This window comes from Sapajus apella, unplaced genomic scaffold, assembly GCF_009761245.1.
Source record: "Sapajus apella isolate SASKATOON/1434 unplaced genomic scaffold, GSC_monkey_1.0 scaffold5, whole genome shotgun sequence".
NCBI classification, from domain to species: domain Eukaryota; kingdom Metazoa; phylum Chordata; class Mammalia; order Primates; family Cebidae; genus Sapajus; species Sapajus apella.
The window spans coordinates 38,933,710-38,956,888 of record NW_022436945.1 but is presented as its reverse complement, the minus strand read 5'-3'; the positions used below and the strand labels follow the sequence as shown (position 1 = coordinate 38,956,888).

The 23,179-nt window shown below is 42.7% G+C and overlaps 1 protein-coding gene across 2 annotated transcripts in view; it reads left to right on the top strand.

Moving 5' to 3' along the window:
- The window catches only part of USP46 (ubiquitin specific peptidase 46), a 73,512-nt gene that overhangs the window by 5,784 nt on the left and 44,549 nt on the right, over nt 1-23,179 (top strand). The window contains exons 1-2 of one of the 2 annotated variants that reach the window (XM_032274162.1): nt 15,912-16,123; nt 22,771-22,851. In XM_032274162.1, coding sequence (XP_032130053.1) covers nt 16,073-16,123; nt 22,771-22,851 — 132 coding nt within the window. In that variant the 5' untranslated portion in view covers nt 15,912-16,072. Of the gene's footprint in view, nt 1-15,911; nt 16,124-22,770; nt 22,852-23,179 lie in introns of those variants that run through there. The other variant, XM_032274163.1, reaches the window with a different exon arrangement.

Genomic DNA, 23,179 nt, shown 5'->3' with positions numbered 1-23,179 from the left:
TTGTTGCCCAGGCTGGAGTGCGATGGCCAAATTTTGGTCCACTGCAACCTCTGCCTCCCGGGTTCAAGTGATTCCGCTTCAGCCTCTCGAGTAGCTGGGATTTCAGGTGCCTGCCACCATGCCCAGCTAATTTTGTATTCTTAGTAGAGATAGGGTTTCACCATGTTGGCCAGGCTGGTCTCGAACTCCTGACCTCAAGTGATCCGCCTGCCTCAGCCTCTCAACGTGCTGGGATTACAAGTGTGACTCACTGTGCTAGGTTGTGAAAACATTCTTGAGACAAACTCTGTATTAACAACCAACCCCAACAGTAAAGGGTTTTTGGAATATTTCTATACTGGGACTATGGCTTAGAGTTTGGGGCTTGTCGTCAGTGCTGTATGTGGAAGTTTTCCACAATTCTGGGAATGATTCTTTGCTATGGATAGTTTTATGATTATGGTGGTAAGACTCTATGGTCCCCAGAGCTTCACTTTACACCCATAGCGACAGCCTTCCTTTTCTTCCTCAAGTTCTGATGCCACTTTCAGAACTCTCCAGTACTTTAAAATTAGCTCAGACTTTGGCTTCTTTTCTGAGCGATGGTGAATTTTAGACATACAGAAAAGTGTGTAGAATAATAGAGTGAACACTTGTGTACCTCCCCCCCAGCGAATAAATAAAATATCGCATATATATTTAAAACCACCTATGAGCCCTTCCTGATCTCATTGCCCCTCCCCACAAAGTGACCACTCTTCTACATTTGATGTTTATTGTGTGTTTTTGTATTTTTACTAGATTAGTATGCATTCATAACCTAGATAGAGTGTATTTTTTCATGTTTCAAATGTGCTTTATAATACTAAACATTCTTCTCAGTTTGCTTTTACTTAAATTGTGATTGTGCTATTTATCCATTAAGAGACACACAATCCTAGTTTATTTTAACTGCTGTATAATATTTCATTATATAAATGTGCTACAACACATTCATTCATTTTAATGTTATAAGCCCTTAGGTTTACAAATTTGTGTGTGTGCTGTTTTAGTGCAGCGAACAGTTGTGAACTCATCTCCCTGTGTATAGTATACACAGTTGACAGTTTCTCTGTGGTGTAAACCTGGGAAGGGAGTTGCTGGGTCAAAGGAATTTGATCCTCTTCTTTAATAAGTTGCCAGATTGCCCTCCAAAGAAGTTGTACCAATTTGCATTCCAACCAAGCAGCGTTTGGGGGTTCCAGTTGCTTCACATGTTTGCAGATATTTGATATTGATAGACTTGATGTTTTGCCAATCTCATGGGTGTGAAATTGTGTCTTTGTGGTTTAAAATTTGCACTTTTCCTGTTTGCTAGGGGAGGTTGAATATCTTTTCATGTGTTTGTTATGCTGGTTTGTTTTCAACTCAGAGGCTTGGGAGCAGTTTTCCAGGGCTTGCAAGTCAGCATTGTAGTTTTGATTTTGTCTGAAAACAGGGACAATGAAGAAGGGACAATGAGGAGGAAAATCAAGGAGACCAAAGCAAAAGTCATGAAAGGTAGGGATGGATTGGAAGATGCAGGTGAAAAAAATGATGACAAAATAATCACTGTGGAGGGGTGAAAACTAGTAACAAAAAGATGATGGAGAGGCATTGAGAAGATACCTCGAGTTTTGAGAGTAGATTTGGGAGACCTTCCTGTGCCAGCCAGGCCTGGTTCAAGACACATTTGCTTTGTTTACTGAAATGGCTTTAGTGAAAATCGTGTTTGGGGCCTGTTCTGGTGAGAACAGCAGCAAGGCTGGACTGCGGAGTTTTCCTGTTTACCCAGTTGCTTTTTGAAGTTCTTTTAGAAAGGCAATGTAAAATGATGGTCGTCATCCTAAAATACATTTCTTTGTCCTTCAGGTTAGGTACACAGTGCAGGAAAATTTTTATCCGCATCTGCGTGAATATATACTGGTAGAATTACTGTCTCAAATTTTTGGGAAGTATTCTCTACACTTCATTGTAATTTTCAGAGTCTGACGAATATTACCTCACTAAACAAAGAAATGTATGGTTTTTAGGTTCTTTGGTGTATCAAAGAATCGTGCCTACATGTGCATTCTCCTTTTAAAAATTTAGACTCTGGGGTTCAACACCCAGAGAGTTTGATTAAGTAGGTCTTAGGTAGAATACTGGAGTCTGCATTTTAAATTAGTGTTCCCTCCTTCTTCCCACTCCCTCCACATTCTTACAAGTGAGCTGAGGACCATGCTTGGAGAAGTATTGCTTCCCTCGGGTAATAACCTCAGCCTCTTAGAAAATATTGCTTATAGAAATTACCTGCCATGTGAAAGTTTTTTTAAAATGAATGTAGCTGGGCACGGTGGCCCACACCTGTAATCCCAGCACTTTGGGAGGCCGAGGCGGGCGGATCATGAGGTCAAGAGATCGAGACCATCCTGGCCAACATGGTGAAACCCTGTCTCTACTAAAAATACAAAAAAAATTAGCTGGGCGTGGTGGCGCACACCTGTGGTCTCAACTACTCCGGAGGCTGAGGAAGAAGAATTGCTTGAACCCAGGAGGCGGAGGTTGCAGTGAGCTGAGATTGCGTCACTACACTCCAGCCTGGCAACACAGCAAGACTCTGTCTCAAAATAAATAAATAAAATGAATGTAAAATTATTTAAGCTTACTAACTTCACAAGCTATAGATTGTTGCCATTCTGTAGATGTATTTCTTGATATTAAATAGTCAAGTTTTTATTAGTTAATGTTTTCAGAACAGAGATTTTCAGCACTGGCTTTATATCACATCACCTGTGAAGCTTTTAAAAGAAACTTTAAAAATAATAATTAAACCACAAAACATTAACATACAAAAAAGTATGAAAAAATAATGTTGTATATGTTTACCTACCTTTCAGATTTAACAGATATTAAAATGTAGCCATATTTGGTTACTTTTATTTTTAGATGCATTACCTTAAAAATAGTACTAACTACTCCTGTCTCTTTCCTCTCTCGTCCTCCCAGAGCAAACTGTTTTCCTGAAGTTGTTATGGTGTTTACCAAACATGTCTTATACTTCCTATTTATGAATCCATAAGCAATGGATTGCAATGTTTGTGTGTGGATAAAACCGTGTAGCCTTTTGCAACTGCCTTTCTTCACTTACCAAGTGTATTTGGATTATGTCAACACATAGAGATTGAGTTTATTCATTTTGACTGCTCTGTAACAGGATTCTTTGACTTAGCAGTGGTTTACTTATTCATTCTCTTATTTAGGGGCAGTTTGATGGTTTCCAAAATATTCTCCCTGGAAACAGTGCTTCAGTGAATGTTCTTGTTTCTCTCTTCTTTGCTCAGGTGCCTTCATTTCTTTAGGATATGATCCTGGAAGTCAGTATGCTGCTTTTAGGATGTGCTAGGTGTGTCATATTGCTCTCCAAAGTGGTTCCACCAATTGGAGCTTTTTTGACATTCAGTCTCTAGGGTTCCAGTCTCAAGTGTTTCTGACAGGATGTAGATGTAGGTAGTCTGGAGTGAATTTTAAGCACCTGTGTGTGTGTGTGTGTGTGTATTGTATTATAAGTGCCACAGTTGATTCCGATGAGCATCCAAGGTTGAGAAACCACCATGTTAGACTGGCAACACTGTGAGGGCAGGAACTATATTTATTTGTATTATTCACTGTTGATTTCCCAGCTGTTAGCACAGTGCCTAGCACATATGTGATTGATACTCAATAAATATTGATAAATGATTGAAGAGATGTAATTTCTTCAATATTGATATCAAACATTGATATCAATATCAAATAAATATCAATATCAATATCAAATATTGATAAATGATTGAAGAGAATGGAAGAATTTCCTTGCAGTAAAGCAGTGTGCCTCTAATTTTATTATGCATAGGTATTAGCTGGGGCTCTAGTTAAAATGCAGGTTTGGATTCAGCAGGTCTGGGGTAGGATGGAGATTTTGCATTTCTAACAGGCTCTCTGGTAATATAGATAATACCAGTTTCGGGAACATTTTTAGAGCAGCAAGGCTTTGGGAAAAACAAAACAACTTTTTTTTTCCATATAGTTGTAAAGTGGAGGAGTTTGGAATTCAGAATCCTGTTTGGTAAATCTCAGAGCTTATTTATTTATCCTTTTACAACAAAGGTAGTCAAAGAAATAAGCTTTTGGGGAGCATCGGAAGAGATCCTGCCCATGGAAGCACTTTGTGAGTTGTGATGCCCTCATGAATGTTAGTTTTCATAATTATTCTTATTCTTTTAGGGAATCATTATTTTCCTTCTGTTTGCTCAAAGTGCAAAGCTGTTGGTATTTCAGGATCCAATGAAATTCTATTTCCATTTTGACCCACTATCAACATTTAGTGGGGCACTTTGGGAGGAGTGACATTGGGGAAGGAAGTTGGCAAAAGCAGAGGACAAATTCGCCACATGGTTTGACTCTGACTATGGATGCTGTGTTGGTGAGGATCCCTGTCTCCCTGTTTCTGTGGTATCAGGAGAAACAGGCAGAGAGAGGCCCACTAGACTCTTCTAATCAGCTCAGCACTGCAGCAGGTGACAGGACAGTAGGAGACTCTCTAATTGGGTTCCCAAGTCAGATGACTTTTCAAAGCAAAAAAATAATGCTCAGAGTAATTGCAAAATATTAATTGATTTATATGTATAATCTGAGCTATTCAGGGCAAACTAGAGGTAGGGCACTCTAAGATTAAGCCACCACAGGACAGTCCCATTTAAATGCAAGGTCTCAGGAGGCTTTGGTAACTGGGTTTCCCTGCCTTATGAATCAGAGGGGTAATATGGTAAGGGAGAGAAAGCAAATATAAATAAATAAATAAATAAAGTAACGTTCAGAATGAATGTGTATTGTATGGTTGGCGGGTGTGGGTGGATAACCTATTATTTCCAAGCTTTTTTTACTCCTGAGAAAAACTGGGATACATCCAGTTGCTTAGGTCAGTGATGCTCAAATGTCACTTTGCTGTCATTCTTCATGGTTTTCACCACATCTGTGTATCACTTGAACTTATTTACTTAGTCGTTTTATTTAAATCGGTTCACCTTGTTTTAATTTGCCCTCATTCTAAAACATCTGCAAAATGATGGATTTGATGAGCTTGTTTTATGCTTTTCTAATACCTTTCAAAAACATTATCGCTACAGTTAAAACCGTTCATACTGGTGCCACCTAAGAGTAACTCCCTTCCCTCCTGGTTTCATAGCACATCGTTTGGGTGACATTGGCTCAGATAAGAGGTTCTTTGTAGTGGCTCAAATAACTGGCTCTTGAGGAGCACCATTTGTTGAACTGCTTTGTAAATGATGGGTCTGAGCATTGAGCCTACTTAGGAGGCAGGTGAGCACCTGGCTGAGATCTGGTTGGACTTTCTACACCACTGTTGATTGGGTATGAGAGCTTGATGTTCTCTGCCCTTGTAAAGATACACTTCTTATCCATAGCCCGTGGGTGATGAGAGAACTTACCTCCCTGGGTCATTGGGGGGCTTAACCGGAGTCATTGATGTCTAATGTTTAGCTTGGTGCTTGGCTATCGCATTACCACTTTCTTCACTTCCCTTGTTGTTTCCGTGAGTGAAAGAGTCCACCAAACACTGTAGTGGAAAGAGCCCGGAGCTAGGACTCAGAAATCCCGGGCTCTGATTGCTTTCTAGCTTTAGTGATGTTGGGCAGGTCACTGAGGCCTCTCTGGGGCTATAAAATAAGAACCACTCCTGCTGGTGAGCAGTGGCGAAAAGATGAGCATTTGTGTTATAAACCAGCTGTGGCTTCCAGTCAAGGAGAACCAGGGAAGGGCTGCAAGACAAAGGGTGGAACAAGCTATGATTTCCGACCAAAATGCCATTGGAAGACACAGTGCTGGCGGCGTGTGGCCAAGCTTTTGTTGTCGCTAGTCAAGATACAGTGTTTTTCCTTTTCCTGAGAATGAGGGCACATCTGTGTAGTAAAAGATATGTCATCTTTGAATGAGCTTATACCACGCTCTTTTGTGTCGTTTGGCACACACAGGTCCTCCTGAGAAATACATGAAGAGCTAAGAGCAGTTTATTTCTAAATTTTAAGTAAAGTGTCTGAACAGGTACTATGAGTTCATGTAGCAGAAATTTCAAAATGTGCACAAGGTTATGTGTTGAAAGTAGACCCACTGTCCAATTCTTACCTCTGGCATCTATCAATATTTATAGTTTTTTATGCTTCCATTTAGAGTTATATGCATATACAAGGAAATGTGTTTATATTTCTCTCCTAGTTTTTAAAAACACAGAGGCCTCTCTGGGGCTATAAAATAAGAGCCACTCCTGCTGGTGAGCAGTGGCGAAAAGATGAGCATTTGTGTTATAAACCAGCATAGAGTATACCCGGATCTGTCCTCATCTGCTCCTTGCTGTTTGTGTCTTGTAGGAAGGTCCGTGGGAAGAGAGTCCTCATTCTTTTTTTATGGCTGCAGAGTATCCAGTTGCTTGAGTGTATTGAATTCACTGAACCAGGTCCTCACTAACTAGTAGGATATGTTGTAGGTAGTTTTCTAGGCTTTGGTTTTTACAGACAAGGCTGTAAGGAACAACTTTGTTCATATGTGGGAGTATATTTGTTGACCAACTTCCTAAACATGGATTTGCATTTGTAACTGTGATGGATTTTGCCAAATTGCCCTCTATCAGCAATATGTGTGACTCTGGCTGCTTGCAGCCTTACCGAAGAAGTGTGCTACCCAGAAACCTTTTGATCTTTGCAAGTCATAAGAAAGATGGTGTCTTAGTATATTTTTAGTTTGCATTTCTCTGATTAGAAGTGAGCTTCAGCAGCTATTCACACATTTAGGAAAATAAACTCAATTTTATTTAAGTGCTTTGCTGTTGGTAATTATTTTCAGAGTCTGTAGGGAAGGACAAGTTTTACTGTTATTTTCAATCTGTCTCAGACCACTATTTTTGTAAAATACAATAAAATGGAATAACTAGCAAAATGGAATTAAAAAACCCAAGAAATAAAACGTAAACCTCAATATTTTGTTATTAAACTTGACAGATACAAAATTACTGTTTCCGCTCACTTTATCTCCATGTTTTCAGTTTCTGGATGTAGCTCACCACAGAGCGTTTTAGAAATAATTAAATAAATCACGTTAAATAAATCACGTTGCTGTAAAGAATGACTTGCTCATATTTCTTCTCCCATTGCTACCCTATTTGAGGGTGGGAGGAGAGAGCCCAGAATTTTATATTTTGTATTTCACAATCAGTACATTTCAGAATGTTTTTGTTACATTAGTTGAAAATATCTCTGGTGGTACAGCACTGACCCAGGAGGGACTGGTTCCCGAGGGCAGGGTTCCTACACAAGTGCATTCAGGCACCTTGACTCCTGCCGTGCTCCCCATGCTGTAAGGTGGGATGCTTTTCACTGGTGAAGACCTTGAGCTTGGATGAGAAGATGGGAGGATGAAACCACCCTATTAATAAAATTTGCACAGCAGGCCTGTATTCGTTCATTCTCACACTGCTATAAAGATCTACCTGAGACTGGGCAATTTATAAGGAAAGAGGTTTAACTGACTCACAGTTCCAAGGCTTAACAGGAAGCATGACTGGGAGCCTTCAGGAAACTTAACAATCATGGTGGACGGTGTCAGGGAAGCAGGCACATCTTACCTTGATGGAGCAGGTGAGACCAAGAGAGAGAGAAAGGAAAGTGCCACACACTTTCAAACAACTGGATCTTGTGAGAACTCATTCACTGTCATGAGAACAGCAAGGGGGAAGACCACCCCCATGATCCAATCACCTCCCACCAGGCTCTCTCCCAACATGTGGGAATTACAATTCTAGATGAGATTTAGGTGGTGACACAGAACCAAATATCAAGGCCTCGTTGACCGGGGGTTTTGCCAGGACCCCAGCCTTCTCTGCTGCCCTTCTGAAAAGAGATGGGAAGTGTATTTATGGTAAAGAAGGAGCTTAGCAGATATCATAATTCAGGCAGCATCTTGGTGGCTTTGTAGAAAAATTGGATTGAGAATGAAGTTCTTGCTTGTAGCTCACCGACTTCAGTGAGTGAGTGCTGTTTCTTTCTCTTCCACCTGCAGCTGGAAAACAGACATGGTGTCAGGATTCCTTGTTCTGCCTTTGACTTGAAGTTTTAGTTTTACATGAGGACGTCATTGTGCTGTCTCTAAATATATGGAGAATTGTTTTGCCAGCCCAAAGCTGTTTTCTAGATGTTGGTTTTTTTTTTTTTTTTTGGAGATTGTCTCGCTCTGTCGCCCAGGCTAGAGTGCAGTGGTGCAATCTTGGCTCATTGCAACCTCTCCCTCTTGGGTTTGAACGATTTCCCTTGCCTCAGCCTCCCAAGTAGCTGGGACTACAGGCACATGCCCCCACACCCGACTACTTTCTAGATGTTCTTTAATGCTCCTTGCTAGAATGACTTGGGATGGTTATGCAGTCAGGTATCTCAGAGTCAGCTTTCTTCAGTGGCAGATGTTCTGGCTTCTGTGTATAATTATTAAATGAAGACATATTGAGGTGTTTTTCAGAATATCTTTTTATTCAGGATCATATAAGATAGTGGTCCCCAAACTTTTTGGCACCAGGAACAGGTTTTGTGTATGATAATTTTTCCACAAACCTGGACAGAGCTGGGGATGGTTTTGGGATGAAAGTTCCACCTCAGATTATCAGGCATTAGACCCTCAGAAGGAGTATGCAACTAGATCCCTTGCATGCGCCGTTCACAATAGGGTTCACGCTCCTGTGAGAATCTAATGCTGCCGCTGATCTGACAGGAGGTGGAGCTCAGGTGGTAATGCTTGCTCACCTGCTGTGCCGCCCTGGTCCCTGACAGGTCATGGAACTGTACCTGGGGGTTGGAGACCCCTGATATAAGATGTAGAAGTGACATGCTGTCATACTTGGGATGAAAATGCCCTTTGGCTGCTTTCTTGTTGATGATTGCTTTCCCTGTTAGAGCCTGGAAAGGAATGGGCTGTTGAAACAGGAGCCAAGGTTATAGAATAATGGTATTAAGATCATAGGTTCACTACTTACCTCTGCCTCATAGTAACACTTGACCTTGGCAAGTTAGTTAACTTCATTTCCTTCAGCTATGACATGGGGATAATGAGTCCCCATCAGTGATTTATCTGGCAGGGAGAGTCACATTCAGTATTGCTCAGTGGGTCAGAGGCTCTGTGGTGACATGTTGCTAACTAAACAGGTCAGGCATTTGTAGCCACTCTGGGTAAGTGCCCGGTGGTTAGGTAATGTGTGACAGCCAGCAGCTAAAGGGGACATGCTCAGAGACAGTTCTGGCTGACTACCCAATCCTTACGTCGTAGCTAATGAATTACTAAACATGTGAATGAAAATATCTTCTCTCCTGGCTTGTGGTCCAGAGCTCAGACTCAGGAACCGAATTGACGTAGGATTGAATCCCAGGTCTGCTCTTATTGGCCCAGTGAGCTTAGGGAGTTTCCCTACATTTTTTTCATGTGTAGAATGGAATTATTAAGAGTAATCTGCCTTGGGTTAGCAGGCAAGATTAAATGAATGTGAAGTTCTCTGAATGAGTAGCACCTACTGCTAACTTTCCCCCTGCTTCCCAAGTTTATTTAATGAGCAAATTTATCAAGTGCCTTCTATACACCAGACATTCTAGTAGGTCCTGGCAAATGCATCAGACCTAATTGCTGCCCTTATAAAGCTTATGGCCTAGTACAGGGGTTGGTGAGCTTTTCTGTAAATATCTGGGCAGTCAGTGTTTTAGGCTTTGTGGGCCGTAGTGTCTCTATCACAGCTATGCAATTCTGTTAATATTGTGACCGTAGTTGTCATAAGTAAATGAATGATCATGGCTGTGTTGCAGTAAAACTTTATTTATGGCAATTGGCGGGTGATATTCTACACACGGGCTGTAATTTGCAGACCTGTGGTCTAGTGGGAAGACAGATGTTAAATAATTACAATTAGGCTGTTACAGATTGTTCTAAGGGCTGTGGAGGAATAGACAGGATTCTCTGAGAGGGAAGGGTCAGGGAAGGTAGCTCTGGAGAAGTGACACTGAAACCAAATGATGAGGAGAGGCAGCCGGAGGAGGAGATGGAGAGTGTTCCTGGCTGGTCTGTGGGTTCGTATCTTTTAAAGACATATCAGATATTCTGCAGCTTTCTTTGGATTAAGAGAAATAATTTCTTTTCTCTGTTTAATTCATTGCCAGTTCTCTCCTCCCCTACTCCCTCCCAGAAACAACCCAAGAGACAAGCTAGGTTACCAAGAGATAAGCTTTGTTAATATATTAACACATTGTGTTCTGCACATTTTGGTACTTTCTCTTTCTCCCTTTTCCATTGTTTTTGTTATATTAATTGTCAGCATCCAAGTATTTAGAAGTTAGAGAAGATTGTACATTATTTCACTATTAGGTATAAAGTGATTTACTCCCTAGAATTCATATTTGCCTTTTGATACAGTTTTCTCTTTTTGCCTTTTAAAAGTTGACATTATTTTCTTTTATTATTTAGCTAGATCAAAGGTCCACAGTCTTTTGAAATGATTTTGGAAAGAAAGCTGCTTTCCTCTTGACTACATTTCATGTCTCTCCTGACTGCCAGCCTCAATTTTATGTTTCCTATAAACAGGCTGCCAGCACTCTGTAGAGGTTCCACAGGAAAGAACTTGTGTGTCCTCATTCTAGAAAATTTCAAGGGGTGCTTCAGAAGGGAGGGGTTCTCCCGACAACTTTGTGACCTCCTCGGTTTCTTCAGTTCTTTCAGTTCTGTGGTTCCAAGGAGACTCTGCCTCCCCGAGAGTCAGGATTATGTAGTAGTTGGGGGTGCACACACTGGAGCCAGATTGTGTGAGTTCAAAACACAATTCCAGTACTTATTAGTTGTGTGAACTTGGATAGTTCCCTGCCCTCTCAGTTTTCTTATCTTTAAAATGAAGCCAGTAGCAGCATCTGCCTCACAGAGTTATTGTGAAGATTCAAATGAATGAAATACAAATGAATGAACAAAATCCTTAGAACAGTGATTCTATGCACTCCATGCTATTTATGAGTTCTCTATTATTATTACTTACATCAGAGACACTGGTGGCTGTAATTCCTTTCTAATCACCTTTGAATTCTGTCAGGTGACTTCTGACTCATCCCGAAATCTTGGGCTGGGTCACTTCATTTTTGCTTCACTTTCTCTGTAAGACTTTAAGGAATGATCTTTGTCATCAGAATTGTGGGCACACTAGTCCTTTTGAAAAGAGGTCCTTTATGCACTTTGTACTTTGAAAGCATAGTTGATAATTAGAGTAGCCTTTTGAACCATAGATCTACAAATGTGGTTTTAGCAGCGACATTCACCTCTCCTGTCATCTACTTTGATTCATGGTCTATAATTAATGACTTACTCTCTATGTACTTAGAAATCCTTACATGTTATCTTTGGCCTTTCTTTCTTTTTTTTTTTTTCTGAGACGGAGTTTCACTCATGTTACCCAGGCTGGAGTGCAATGGCGCGATCTTGGCTCACCGCAACCTCCGCCTCCTGGGTTCAGGCAATTCTCCTGCCTCAGCCTCCGGAGTAGCTGGGATCACAGGCATGCACCACCATGCCCAGCTAATTTTTTGTATTTTTAGTAGAGACGGGGTTTCACCATGTTGCCCAGGATGGTCTCGATCTCTTGACCTCGTGATCCACCCGCCTCGGCCTCCCAAAGTGCTGGGATTACAGGCTTGAGTCACCGCGCCCGGCCTTATCTTTGGCCTTTCTTGTGTCCCTTCCTTGTACAAACTTGAAAGAAAGGCTGCATGTCCTAGGATGCAGATAAATGAGCTGCCTTGGAAAGATCTTGGGCAAGTAAGTTTACTTCTCTGGGCCTTCGTGTTTTAATCCGTGGAATGGTCTGGCTCTCCTCGAAGGACCGTTCCAGGTCACTGTGCTTTTGTTTCAGGCTCCCCCATGTTTTGACAGTGTTCTCATTGGTTTTGATAGACCTCATAATGCCATTGTTTTGATTATTTCCTCCTTCTGGGCAAGGCTGTCTTCATCCTCCACCCCCCACCCCCCCCAACCAAGGAAGAAATTCTAACTTGTTTCCCTTGTAAATTGCTTAAAAACATTTCTTTCTTTATCCATTGCATGCATTTATGATTCATCCTTCCTGGGATTTTGTTATTGTTGTGTTTTGGTAGCACCCCTTGGCAGTCATAGAATTGCTTTCAGGGGTGCTTTGATGAGCTAACATTATAATATTGTTGGAACTTGTCCCAGCTCAGATGCTATTTTTAATAAAGTTGGCTGTATTGTTTTTCAAAGGCTACCACATTTTCTACTGATGGAAATAAGAACCCTATGTTTATTATGCTTCCAGACCCTGTGATTTACCCCCCTAGGTAGGTACTTTGTTCAGCATCTGGTCATGTAACAATTATTTTTCAGTGCCCCTCATTGCCTTTTGTGTCTTGTGAGAGTGCTAGCAATAGAAGTGCAGTCTCTTGGGTTTGTAACATACTCTACAATTTATACAGTGCTGATTACATTCCCAGTTTTGCTTCGTTCTCTCTGCTGCCCTGAGGAATAGTCAGGATGGATATCAGCAGCCCAACCTCTCAGCCAGGCAGCTAAGGCCACAGAGAGGTAAAGTGACTGAAATCAAAGGCATTTCATACTGGCGAAAAACAAATGGCCAAATAACAACCCTGAGGTATTTGCGGAGGGCCTTAGGCAACTGGTCTGCCGGGCATTAGTTTACTAAATTATTCCATTTTCATTAAATTTGTTAAAATTTTAATAAAAAATAATATATGCTGAGCCCTGCAGCGTGCCTGGCTCTGTTCTACATCTGAGGGACACAAGGGTGTGGTGGCTCATGCCTGTAATCCCAGCACTTTGAGAGGACTAGGCAGGTAGATCACAAGGTCAAGAGATCAAGACCATCTTGGCCAACATGGTGAAACCCCATCTTTGCTAAAAATACAAAAATCAACTGGGCATGGTGGCGTGCACCTGTAGTCCTAGCTACTCGGAAGGCTGAGAGGCAGGAGAATCACTTGAACCTGGGAGGCGGAGCTTGCCGCGAGCTGAGATCGCACCATTGCACTCCAGCCTAGGCGACAGAGTGAGACTCCATCTCAAAAAATAAAATAAATAATATTTGCTTTTAGGAAAAAATTCAGAGAGTTCAGAAGATAAAAAGAAAAGCCCCTTCATGACCTCCTTTTCTTCTAGTCCCACTCCCCAATGCTGGGGACCACTGTTATAATACCTCAAGTGTTCTTTCAGAAATTTCCATTAAAATGTAGATGTCAAATACAGTGGCCTGGTCTGCTTTGGTCACCTTGTGTCCCTCAGATGTCAAATAGAGACAGGCACACCACAGGCTCAGTGTCTGTTGATGGAATGAACCACATTTAGAGTATTGTCCTATACATGTTGTTACTCTGTAACATGTTTTTACATATCATTCTATCTTAGGCAAATTTTCATAGCAGTACCTGTAGGGTAATTTTACTTTTTAAAATAGCTACGTGGTATTCCATCATATGGATTACTATAATTATTTAACCAATTCAAGTTATTTTCATTTTTTTTTTCCTGTTACAAACCTTGCTGCAGGGATATGGCTGCTGATTATCCCCTCAGTATCCATTTTTCAGACAGGCACAATGGCTCACACCTGTAATCCCAGCACTTTAGGTGGTCAGGGGGAGAGGATTGCTTGAGCCCAGAAATGTTGCGACCAGACTGGGCAACATGGCAAGATCCTGACTCTACCAAAAACAAAAACAAAAAGCCAAACATGGTAGCACATGCCTGTAGTACCAGCAACTCGTGAGGCTGAAGTGGGAGGATCACTTGAGCCTGAGAGATTGAGGCTACAGTGAACTCTATTTACACTACTGCACTCCAGCCTGGATAAAAGAGTGAGAACCTGTCTCAAAACAAAAAAAAAAAAAGAATTTTTCATTTCTAGAGACATTTTACCTGGTCATGGGTGCTCAGGTAAAGACCACCTTTGCCTGGCTCCCTTGCAGCTAGGTGTGGCCACACGACCAGATGAGATTCTGGCTAGCGGAATTGTGAGCAAAAGTCATGTGTGCAGCTTGCAGGGGCATCCTTGAAAGGGGAGGACCCGTCCTTTCACATTTTTTCTGCTTCCCCCTGGCATAGGTCATTTGATGGTAGGAGCTAGAGTAGCCATATTGGTTCCAAAGATAGAAGCTGGCATTTGAGGATGACAGAGCAACAAGAGGAAAGGACACCGAGTTCCCATCACTTCAGAGCTGCTGTATCAGGCCTGTGCTGCATCCTCCTGCACACTTACATGAGAGAAAAATAAATTTCCGTCTTGTTTGAGCCTCACTTATATTATTTGGGTCTTTTTACGGCCTTTATCTCTTTTTCCACCTGTGTGAAAATATAATAGAATAAAAAAAGCCAGATTGCAAATTGCAGGGTTGAAGGATATGGTCATTTAAAACTTTGATGCTACTGCTTAGTCTTTAAGCAGTTATCATCATCATGATCATCATCATCATCTCATGAAACGTTCCCTGTCATATCTGTGTTCTTTTATTATGCAAACATTTACATTTAACATATTTAAGCCCTGAGTGTGCTAAGGATGCACAAAGATTCATGTTACCAATGAAAAATGTTAGCATGTGAAGAGTTTGGTTCCAAATGTCAATATCAGTGACATTCTGTATCCATGGAAACCAATTCTTAGACTATGTGTCTATAAAAGGGAAGGGAGAATGGGGAAGTGGTGGAGAGTACCGCTTATGCCTCACTGAACAGTACATAGGGAGAGCACGAACATATGTTTCCAAATTATGCACATAGAAGCTACCCAGACAGCCCTACCCACCCCTGTCCATGCATGCATTCATCCAGCCATCTATCCATCCAGCAGATATTATGGGGCTACTGTGTGCTAGCCACTGAGAATGTAGTACTGAGCAGGTCAGACACATTCTTTGCTCCCATGAGCAATATACACACACACACACAAAATTATATATCTATATATAAACATGTAATAAATTGTATATATATATAATATATATATATAAATTCTATGTAAATTATATAATTTAGGGCATTGGACAGGCAGGGGTTAATAATCATGTAAATAACAACTGGAATATATATGGGAGACATACAAGTTACTATGAGGGGGGAGTGGAGCTTGGGGAGGCGTATAATACTTTATTATTGCTGGTGTAAAAATTACCACAACTTAGTAGCTTAAAAAGACACAAATACAAGCTGGGCATGGTGGCTTACGCCTGTAATCCCAGCACTTTGGGAGACTGAGGCGGGCAGATCCATGAGATCAGGGGTTCAAGACCAACCTGACCAACATGGTGAAACCCCGTTTGTACTTAAAAATACAAAAATTAGCTGGGTGTGGTGGCGGGCACCTGTAATCCCAGCTACTTGGGAGGCTGAGGCAGGAGAATTGCTTGAACCTGGGAGGTGGAGGTAGCGAAGGGCCGAGAGCACGCCATTGTATTCCAACCTGGGTGACAGAGAAACACTCTCTCTCAAAAAAAAAAGAAAAAAAAAAGACACAGATATATTATCTCACAGTTCTGGAGATCACAATTCTTAAAATCAAGGTGCAGCAGGACTGTACACCTTCCCGAGGCTCTAGAGGAGAATCTATTTCCTTGCCTTTTCCAGTTTGTAGAGGCTGCCTGCATTCCTTGGCTCATGGCTCCTTCCCTTTTCAAGTCCAGCAGCATGGCATCTTCAGTCTCTCTGTCTGACCTCTGTCTGTCGTCACTGCCTCTCACTGACTCTGACCCTCCTGCCTCCCTCTCTTGAAGTCACTTGTGATTACACTGGGTCTCCCGGGATAATCCAGGATAATCTCCCCATCTCAAGGTTCTTAATTATTTAATCATATCTGCAAAGTCCCTTTGCCACATAAGGTAACTTCGTCATGGGTTTTAGGGATTAGGGCCTGGACACCTTTGGGAGGGGCAGTATTCTCTCTGTCACAGAGGGTGATTTAACCTAGGGGTGCCAGTGTAGAATCCTCCGGGAGCTGACTTTAAGCTGGCCTTGCAGGATGCTGGGACACAGGCATCTGAAGAAGCAAGGGAGAAGGAGCACTCAGACGGTGAGCTCGGTGTGGTTGAGGTACCGGAGAACAGCAGGAGGGCCACTGGGACAGAGAATGAGGGGCAGGAGATGAGGTTGGAGACAGCAGTGAAGGCCACTGGAGGATTTTAAGCAGATTTTTATTTAAAAAGAGCACTTTTTTTTTCTGCAGCATTAACATTTGGGTTAGAGGTAGGTAAGGTGGATGATAAAGGCCATTCAGGGGCTGGTTGTCATTCAGATGAGAGATCTGGCAGTCTGGCCTAGCTGGTGACCGTAGAGTAAAAGAGAAACACATGAGAGATTTGAGGAGGGGGAGGCAACAGGACAGTGATGGATGGGCGGGGAGTCCAGAAGATGATGTCGGCATGACCTGTAGGTTTCTGGCATGAGCAAGAGGAGGAGGGTATGGTCCTTTTCTGAGCAGGGAAACACCAGATAACTGAAAAATCTTGTTTTAAGTAGATTGATTTTGAGATCCTGTAAGACAAGTAAGTGGATTTGCCAGTATTCATTCAGTCTGGAGCTCAGAAGTGAGGTTTCCAAGCTGCCAAGAAAAAGTTGGAAATGATTGGCACGGAGCGGCTGATTGGAGCCATGCGAGTGGTTCCTGGCCTGGGCCTGGGAGAGGGTGGAGGGCCCCAGACAGGCCCTGGAAAAAGCCAGCCACCTATAAGTGCCATGGAGTTTGCCAGATTTGAAACTCAACAGTGGTGAAGTGAGGGTAGAGCCCAGAAGGGGCTTTTTGAAGAGCGCTTTAGAGATGAGGAAGTAGAGACAAGTCTTAAGATTTTATTATGAGGTTGGGTGCAGCGGCTCATATCTGTTCTCCCAGCACTTTGGGAGGCCAAGGTGGGCGGATCGCTTGAGCCTAGGGGTTTGAGACCAGCATCAGCAACATGGTGAAAACCTGTCTCTACAAAAAATACAAAGATTATCTGGATGTGGGGGTATGCGCCTGTAGTCCCAGCTTCTTGTAATGCTGAGGTGGGAGGATTGCTTGAGCCTGGGAGGTCAAGACCGCAGTGAGCCGAGATCATGCCACAGCACTGCACTCTGGGCAAGAAAGTGAGACCCGATCTCATAAAAAAGAAAAAAATGATTTTATTATGGAACACATGAGACATTTTGTGTTAATTTCCTATCGCTATAACAAATTACCATTAACTTAGTGTCTTAAACAGTATACATTTATGATCTTATGGTTCTGGAGGTCAGAAGTCTGAAATGGGTCTCACTGGGCTAAAATCAAGGTGGTGCCAGGCTGTGCTCCTCTGGGAGGCTGTAAGGAGACCCATTTCCTTGCCTTTCCTGGTTTCCAGAGGCTACCTGCCTTGCTTGCCTCTGGCCTCTCCTTCCGTCTTCAAAGCCAGCTAGGGCGAGCTGAGACCTCACACATTGCCTCACTCTGATCTCTTTTGCTTCTGTCTCTCACTTGGAAGGACCCTTGTGATTGATTATTGGGCCTATCTGAGGAATCCAGGACAATCTCCCTATTGTAAGGTCACTGGATTAGCAAATTAATTCCATCTACAGCCTGAATTTCCCTTTGCCATGTCAGGTCGTGTATTCTCCAATTCTGGAGATTAGGGGGACTATGATTCCACCTATATACATATACTGTATGTGAAAAATAAACAGAATTAGCACAGTGAGCCCCCACACACCCATCACTCAACTTCAGCAACACAGCTTTAGTCCCCCCACCCCTACTTCTCCCTACCTCACCACCAGATTGTTTGGAACACATCTTAGAAATGATCTGATTCATCTGCAAATGTTTCAGAATAAACAGTTGTTTAAGAAAGTTTAGCTCTGAGGGGGAAGTAAGGAAGAGCTGGTAACTGGGGGTGATGTCTGGGGCAGTGTGGGTGTGTGTATTTTTGATATGGGAGATGCTGAAGCATATTTAAATGCTGATGGGAAGGATCTGATAGAGGTGGAGAGCTTGCCTTTGGACAAGAGAGACATCTCTGTCATTAGCAAGGGAGAGGCACATAGGAAGTTGAGGGAGTCCCTGTCTCATAGGGAATTTTTTTTTGTGAGAAGGATCAAGGGGATGGTGAGGTTTTGAGGAACTTGGGGACAGTTGGAAGTGAGAGCTGTGGAGTGGAGAGTGAATGCATTGGAGACACACTGGAACGTAGTACCTGCTGAGGGCCCCTTGAAATAGGGACATTCCAGTGAATCGAGTCAGCTTGGTTGTTGGACTTTTTTTTCCCTCTAGGATTACACATTTGTCTGGATATATGTTCAGAGAGGAAAATGATTGGTTCACACTGGCTTGGCTTTTTTTGCCAGATTGGGTATGGCCAAAGGGTAGGGTGAGGGCTATTTAGAAGAGCAGCTAGATCTGTGATCTGTAGACTCAAAGCTGAATGAGAAAGCAGAGGACTAGTGGTTCTGGAGAGGTGTTGGTGTGGCTGTGATGGTGGGCTTCAAAGAAGCCAGTGGCAGCATCGCCTGTGGGATGTAAGGAGGCAAAAAGAAGCAGCAGCCGCCAGCTGACAGCTGAGTTTGGGCAGACTGTGGGCAGCTGCATTTGAGGAATTCAGGGTGACGTCCAGATCCAGCGTGTCTATGGGAGTGGGTAGCTGAAGTGGAATGGAATTTTAAAAAGTGGAGTGGAATAAAAGACAATGGAAAAATAGGACATCAGGTTGCTGCGAGAGCATGCATGGGATGGCTCATCCATCCACATGGGTGTTGAAATCACCTAGGTGATAGCAAGAGTTGCGGTATAGTTGTAGATCTCCCATGAGTTGGGTCAGCCAAGATGAGGGGCAAGGAAGGAGCTTCGCAGTGGTGGGAGGCATAGGCCTCAGAAAGGGAGATGTTTTGGCCGGACACAGTACCTCATCCCTGTAATCCTGGTACTTTGGGAGGCCGAGGCAGGTGGATCACTTGAGATCAGGAGTCCGAGACCAGCCTGACCAACATGGTGAAACTCCGTCTCTACAGAAAATACAAAAATTAGCTGGGCATGGTGGCAGGTGCCCGTAATCCCAGCTACTCAGGTGGCCGAGGCAGGAGAATTGCCTGAACCCAAGAGGTGGAGGTTTCAGTGAGCCGAGATCAAGCCACTGCGTTTGAGCCTGGGGACATTAAGACTGCTCAAAAGAAAAAAAAAAAGGGAAATGTTTTTACAAGACGGTGAGAGTGTGTCATAGTTTAGAAGCAGCACCAAGGATCAGGGCCCAGCCAGCTTCTCCTCATGACCCTTCCAGACCAAAGCCAGCTCAACCTGAGGGGTGATGAGGAAGTGTTGGCCTCAGAGTAGAGCCAGGTTTCACTGAAGGCTCAGGGAGCTCACTTTGATTTTTCGCTGTGCTGTTCTGTGGTGCACCCAGCCTCCTGCCTGAGTGGGCCTGACCTGTCTCCAGCATATTTCTCTTGAACACTGGTCCCTGGGTTATCATCCTTAGCCACCTCCAGGTTCCCATCTCCCAAAATGGGAAAATATTAAGATAGGTAGAAAAAAGCAAACCAAACCTAAGAATTTTCAGATAGCAAAAATCATGGATTAACTTGAATATGTTCCTCCCTCATAAAGAAAGATTTAATGAGATCTGTCTCCATGTGCTGTACTTTTATATCTGACATTCCTCCTGGGCTCTAAGCCATATATCCTAATTTTGCTTGAAAACGGCTATGGGGGTATATTTAATAGGCATTATTTACATTGATTTATGCTTGAGATATAACTATTGAACATTTTTAGTGATTTTTGTCTGTACGATAAAGTCTTGCCATAATTTGATGTGTTATTTCAAAAATTCAGCCTTGTATATAGTCACATTATTGTGAAGGCAATGAGCACTTGCCAGCTCCCCCGTACTAATGAAAAGACATAGAAACTATCTTACACGCAAATGACCCTGAACTGTAAGTCTCAGATGACAGGAAAGGGAGTTGTTAGTTTGGTCGAACAGGATCAGGGCCCTAGGAAACAAGCAAGAGTGAAGGATGATATGATGAAGGGAGGCTACGTGTCATTTCTACTGCGGTTTTGTGGTCCAAGTAGGGTCCTTTTGCATTTAATGTTTGCTTAGGGACAAGTGGCCATTTTGACTGGTTCTCAGTTATGTTTTGGCCATTACTTCCTGTGAGAGGAGATGCCAGTTGTGACTCCAAAATAAGCAGTCACAGCAGATCAATTTTTTTTTTAATAAAACTTTTTTTTATTGCGACAGGGTCTCATTCTGTTGCCCTGGAGGGTAGTGGTGCCATCTCAGTTCACTGCAGCCTCTGCCTTCCCAGGTGCAGGTGATCCTTCTAGCTCAACCTCTGGAGGAGCTGGGATTACAGGTTTGTGCCACCACATCCTGCTAAGTTTTGTATTTTTTGTAGAGACAGGGTTTCACCATGTTGCCTGGGCTGGTCTTGATCTCCTAGGGCTCAAGGGATCCACCCACCTCTGCCTCCCAAAGTGCTGGGATTACAGGTGTGAGCCATCATGCCCAGCTAAAACTTTTTTCTTATTCATTTAAACATACCTGTCTCTCAAATCTTTGAGTTTCTGTGAGGTGTTAATCTTCCATGATGGCCTGCAAAGGTAGACAGAGCCTTCTCTGGAATGATGATAGAGTCCATGGTACAAATGGAGCCTGATCTTACCCACTTCCTGAACTACTTACTTTATTGGACTGAACTTGGGTCACTTTTCCTAGTTCTAGAAGACTGTCCAGGTCTTAGGGAGTGATGATAATCAGTTGCCAGTAACTGACCCATAGTGGGGCTTAACGGAAGGTTTAATAGTAGCATTGCTCTGTGCAGCATTTGCTTATGATCGTGGACTCTCAAGTCTGCTTCTTGAGTTCAGATCCTAGCTGTACCACTTACAGTGGATCTTGGGTGGATTCTTCAATGCCTCTGAGTCTTAAGTTCCTTGTCCTTACCTCACAGGATTGTTGTGAGCATAAATAGCACAGTCTGTGGCACATAGTAAGTGTACCCAGTAGCTGTTATGTTGGATTGTCATGCACTTACCAATTTGATGCATTTGGGAATGGTTAGGTTTTAGAGTGTATTTCTCCACTATTTAAAATATTTTTTTGACATTTGCCTTCTCAGTAAGGCCTTCCCTGACCACTCTATTTAAAGGTGCAGGCTGGGCGTGGTGGCTCACACCTGTGATCTCAGCACTTTGGGAGGCTGACGTGGGAGGATTGCTTGATACCAAGAGTTTGAGACCAGACTGGACAACATAATGAGACCCTGTCTTTACCAAAAATAAAAAAATTAGCTGGGCATAGTGGTGTGCACCTGTAGTCCCAGCTACTCAGGAGACTGAGGCAGGAGGAGCACTTGAGCCCAGGAAGTTGAGGTTACAGTAAGCCATAATCATGCCACTGCACTCCAGCCTGGGTGATTGAGTAAGACTGGCTCAAAAAATAAAATAAAATAAAAAAACAAACGTGTGCCTGTCCACCCTCTACAGCCTGCATGTCTCTCCCCAATCCTTACTCCTTGTCTTCCCCATCCCCATTTCCTACTTTTTCTCCATTGTACTATTTTTATCCTTCCTTCCCTCCTTCCTTCCTTCCTTCTTTCCTTCCTTCTCTTCCTTCCCTTCCTCATTCCCTCCCTCCCTCCCTCCTTCCCTCCCTCCCTTCCTTCCTTCCTTCCTTCCTTCCTTCCTTCCTTCCTTCCTTCCTTCCTTCCTCCCTCCCTCCCTCCTCCCCTGCCCTCCCCTCTCCTCTCCATTGCACTCCAGCCTGGGTGATTAAGACTCTGTCTCAAAAAATAAAAGAGAAGAGAGGAGAGGAGACGGGACAGGAGGGAAGAGGAGTGGGGGGGAGGGGAGTCTCATCTGTCACCGAGGCTGGAGTGCAGTGGCACAATCTCAGCTCACTACAACCTCCGGCCCCCAGGTTCAAGCGATTCTCATGTCTCAGCCTCTTGAGTGGCTAGGATTACATATGCCTGCCACCACCCCAGCTAATTTTTATATTTTTTTGTAGACTCAGGATTTCACCATGTTAACCGTGCTGGTTTTGAACTCGTGACCTCAAGTGATCTGCCTGCCATGATCTCCCAAAGTATTGAGATTACAGGCGTGAGTCACTGCGTCCAGCTCCTGCGCTATTATTTTAAAATAAACTGTCCAACACACTACTTTTCCTTTCAGCCTGTCTTCATCTGCCAAAATGTGAACTTCATGAGAGCAGGCGTCATGTGTGTTTAGTTCACTGTTCTGTTATCCATGCCCAGACCTGGAGAACAGTGTCTGGCTTAGTGGGTGCTCAATAAATCTTTATTAGAGTGAATAAATTGACTTTGATAGTGGTAATATGATTTGATATGCCATCAAATATTACAAAAGCTGCTGCAGCTGTCTGAAATGCCTGTGTTTTATTCAGAAGTTCTTGGGGATTATTTGTTCACTTGCCTATCTCAGACTTCCTTCTCTAATTGGAAGATAATTGAAGCCAAGTAGAACAGGTTTGAGGGGATGAATAAGTTGAATGAGGAGAAGTAGTTAAGAATGACATTATTAACTACTCATCTGCTTTACTTCTGACACCTTTTCCTTCAGCACGAACATCACCAAATACCTTGTTGACCAGGGGAGATGCTTGTCTCAATGGTAGATTATTTTAAGTATGATTTTTACTTGCTTGTCTGTTTTATATGCAACACGACTTTGCTGTTTTTCTCTTTTAGGGCACCAATGCCTCTGCTCTGGAAAAAGACATTGGTCCAGAGCAGTTTCCAATCAATGAACACTATTTCGGATTGGTCAATGTAAGTATGTAAAATGTATTATTTTCATCAAATGTTTTAGAGTACGCGAAGCAACTCCACTTTAAGTGCATTTTTATCACTACCAATTTTTGAATGATTAGTCATGCTCCTTAGTGTGGAATGCCAGTGTTAGGGAGGGCCAATTTAACCTATTTTTGAAAATATGAGTTGTCCCAGCAAAAAACATTTAATTATTGCATTTTGGGTCAAATTTACATTTTTGTCCCTATCCTTTAAGGAATTTCCTTTGGACACATAACTTTCATAATAATTTCGTTAGTCTTTGTAGTCAAATCTGCCTTTTTTTTTTTTTTTTTTTTTTTTTTTT